At 30.2% G+C, this 3,986-nt stretch overlaps 1 protein-coding gene across 4 annotated transcripts in view; it reads right to left on the reverse strand.

The window, feature by feature from the left end:
- Positions 1-2,282: 2,282 nt before the first annotated feature.
- LOC102670708 overlaps positions 2,283-3,986 on the reverse strand; it is a 132,134-nt gene continuing 130,430 nt past the window's right edge. For all 4 annotated transcript variants that reach the window (XM_006614712.2, XM_006614713.2, XM_031509973.1 and 1 more), the window contains one exon: positions 2,283-2,514. In XM_006614712.2, the coding sequence (XP_006614775.1) occupies positions 2,434-2,514 (81 nt within the window). In that variant the 3' untranslated portion in view covers positions 2,283-2,433. The remainder of the gene's footprint in view (positions 2,515-3,986) is intronic.

Genomic DNA, 3,986 nt, shown 5'->3' on the forward strand with positions numbered 1-3,986 from the left:
AAATTGGGCCAAATTTTCAATTTTTCTTTTTTTTTTTTTTTTTAAGGAGAAAAGTTGAAAGGATTAGTTTATCGATGACGTGGAAAGACAAAAAAAGAGTTTTTTTTAAAATACGAAGAACGCGCCAAGATGGCGCGTTGAAATGGGAAATTAATGGATTAAATATCTTCGTTACTTTTTATATTTTATGAGCTTTATTAACGAAAGTCTGTGATAAAAGGGACTATAATATGATGATGATGTTTCTTCTTCTGTAAAGAGAACATGAATAATGAATATATCACTTTACATGTTCCTTCATACATTAAACAAGCTTTACTAATTTGAACTTAAAAATTCTTCTAAACTAATAATTTTATATATAGTTAATATAAAGTTGAATCAACCAATGAATAAAGATATATATGATTATATTTAAAAAAATGGAGATAACTTTAAAATTTTCTGCAAAAAACTTTCGTTAATAAAAAACTGAAGATATTTAAATATTTCCTGTTTGAAAATTTAATCGAAATCGATCATCGACGAGGAAACAAACTACAAAAAATGAAAAGATATATATAAAAAACATATATAAACATATATAAATTTTAAAAAATCGAATACTTTCTGCCAAGGTTATATCCTAAGCTATACCAGTTATTTTTCTCATTTTTCCCCACCAACTTTTTTTCCCCTCCACTCAGTTTTATTTCCGTTGCTTTCTTTCGCCCTCGAGTGCGACAGCTTTTCGAGCTTATCTACGTGCCACTCATTTGCTCGAGTTTCTCTCTGGAAACTTCACAGGTACCTTCAGGTTGCCAAGATCGTTACTGTTTTATCCGTCGTTCTCTCTAAAAAAAAAAAAAAATTTTCCACTTCCCTTTTTCCATGCACGTCTAGTGATCCTACTGGTCGCTTTGCTGCAACCACGTGCCTGCTCTTTTCCTTTTATCCTTTTTTCTATTGGATGCGATCGCTAGGATGGAATGAAAAAAAGAAGAAGAAGAAGTAGAAGAAGAAGAAGAAGAAGAAGAAGAAAAAGAAGCAAAAGTGTGCGAATATTTTCTAACCAATTTTTTATCCAATCTTTCGTATAACGAGAGGAAAATTTATTTTCTGCCCATAAATTTTTGAGGATTGTGATTTTTTTTTTTAATCTTTCCAAAGCTGGATTTTGAGAATTTTTTTTTTTTAAGTTTTATGTATTGTTATTAACGTTATACTTTTTGAAAAATATAAAATAATAGTATATGTGTATCATGAAATGATTGGGAAAATTAACTCGTGATATAATTAACTTGGAAAAAAAACTCGTATTTTTAATAGTTGAATAAGAGATTATTTATAAGAGACAAATTTATGAATCCCTTTGCCTTTACCAATTCTCTATCGAGCATTATTATTATTATTTTTAAAGGATAAAATTTATAAAATGGCAAAATATACGCATTCGATGGAAATTCCGTGACGTAATGTCAGAGAAATTTTATCATTTTCAAAAGAAAACATGTTTTCTTCGCTCAATCAACCAAAGGAATTTCCCTCGTCACGGAGGGATTCGATTCGAACTCCGCTCCTCCTTTGGCTCAGAAAATGTAAACATATTTACACGAGAGATTCTTTTTTTATTCCTCTCAATCCGATGTTTGGATCATTTTCAACCCGGTTTACTTGGCAATCACCGATAACTCAATGCTACTTAGAAGATTAAGATAATTTCTATCCTCATGGGGATCACTTTTGATCCAATCAAAATCCACGCAGCTCGTACCTCTCATTTAATTAAAAAAAAAAAAAAAAAAACAAATTTTAATCACAAATCATCCGAGATATTAAAGACAGAAACACGAATTAATTATATCGCGAAAGGAGAATTATAAATAATATCGTTTGAAAGAACAATAATATTTTCATGTACAATCTTGCACATTTTTAATCTTCTCCGAGCTATACACGATCAATAACATTAAATACTAATATAATAATATTATTGATCGTCCAAACACTTTTGTCTCGTTCACGTTTTCGATATCCATCTTCCGCGACGAACAAAGGTAATCAGAACGAAAGAAAGAAAGAAGAAAAAAAAAAAGAGCAACACGACTGCGCTTACTCGATTATATTATACAATTTTACTTTTTTCCTCGATTTTGCTCGAAACGAAGAGAAGAAATTTACCATCGATTCTCAGATCGGACGAAAACGATCGATAAAATGTTTCCAAGTTCCGCGTGATTAACGACAAACACGTGGAAACTAATGTTCGAGCTTAATTTTAAAGCCGTGTAAGGGTTTGGGAAACGAGTGTTGAACCCTTAATCACAGGATCGATAATATCCTCGAACGAGTTGTGGGATCGCTGCGCTACGTTGGCTCTGTTTGGCATTTCCATTTTCGGTCTCTTCACTTGTTGGAGGAAGGTAGAACAACTTGGAGGAATCTCGACGAAGACTAGCAGTCGTCTTGGGTGGAGGAGGAGTGTAAAAGGGCGGCCACGCGCTCAGAAAAGTCTCCAGATGCTGCTCCGGAGCACTGAAACAGAAAGTTGAAAAAATCGTCGTGGATGAGTATGTAAATATAACGAGAGAAAAAAATATTGTTGGTAAATTTAAGATATGAGTAGATGATTGGGGATGATGAAAAGTATATTTTAATATGATAAAATGTTATATTAAAAAGTTTTATATTAAAATGTATATATATATATATTATATAAATATTGTTAGCTAGACAGAGATTCTATCTATTCTATCCTCGTCAAGCTTCATTTAATGCAAATTTAAGTTGTTTGTAACTTATAATAAATAAGTCTCGAGCGATATTTTGATATATTATATTATATATTATATCATAATATGGAATATCGCATATCCTATGAATTCGATAGGAATAAGAACAGTTTCATATAACTTTAATAGAATCGTGTAATACAAGCTGAGAGATTACTTCTCATTTGAATAAGTCAAAATTCTCGTTATTATGATTTTGCATTCTTCAATTTGTTTTTTTTTATCTAACAATAACTCTTTAATTCATTTACAAAAAGTCTCAATAAAATATTGTATAAAGTATTACAAAGTATTTGAAAAAAAAAATATTTTAAATTATTTTAGAAACTGCGTTATCCAGCTCGACATTGGTATAAGAAATGTGATGTCTAGCCTAAGGTTATATAAATAAGAAAAATATTTAGAAATGAAAGAATTATTGATATGTTATATAAATACATATATTGTATAAATGTAAATTACTTAATATGTTCTATAATACATATTAAATAAATATGTATTTATATACCTATTTTAAAAGATTAATAAATTTATTAAAGATTAAAGATTAAAGATTAATAAATTAATATGTTATATAAATACATATTGTATAAATGTAAATTACTTAATATGTTCTATAATATATTAAATAAATATGTATTTATATACCTATTTTAAAAGATTAATAAATTTAGATAGAATAATGTAATAGATGAAAAGAATCTATAGAATATCGAAACAAACAGGGAAAGAAATGAAAAATGAAAACATTGGAGTTGGTGTAAGAAATATAATGTCTAGCCACACTCGACATAAAAATCCCTAAAGTCTTAGCCTACTTTTATTTAGCGTTTTATATTACAAAAAAGCACATAAAACTCTCGATAAAGATATCGTAAGAAATAATGCTCATCTTTTCGTACTTCGCCACATTTTACCCTCCCCTATTTGAAAAAAAGAATAGACTTATCTTTAGAAAGCCAAGTTGGCGAAACTTCATCTTAAAAATTTCAATCTTACCTGTTCACGCGAAACGACGAGGCCTCAGGAATCCGAATAATTAATTTCCCTTCCCATCTTACATCCAACCCCCTTGATTCGCGAGTAAAAAGTATCCATCCAGCGATCTCGAGAAACTTTTCAACACGACGACGTTTCGATTCCCTTCCGGATGAAGAAAGTTGAACGAATCTCCCCGAGGAGGAGAGATTCGAGAGAATGGCGGAGACACCGCCG

This window comes from Apis dorsata, unplaced genomic scaffold, assembly GCF_000469605.1.
Source record: "Apis dorsata unplaced genomic scaffold, Apis dorsata 1.3 scaffold_196, whole genome shotgun sequence".
NCBI lineage: Eukaryota > Metazoa > Arthropoda > Insecta > Hymenoptera > Apidae > Apis > Apis dorsata.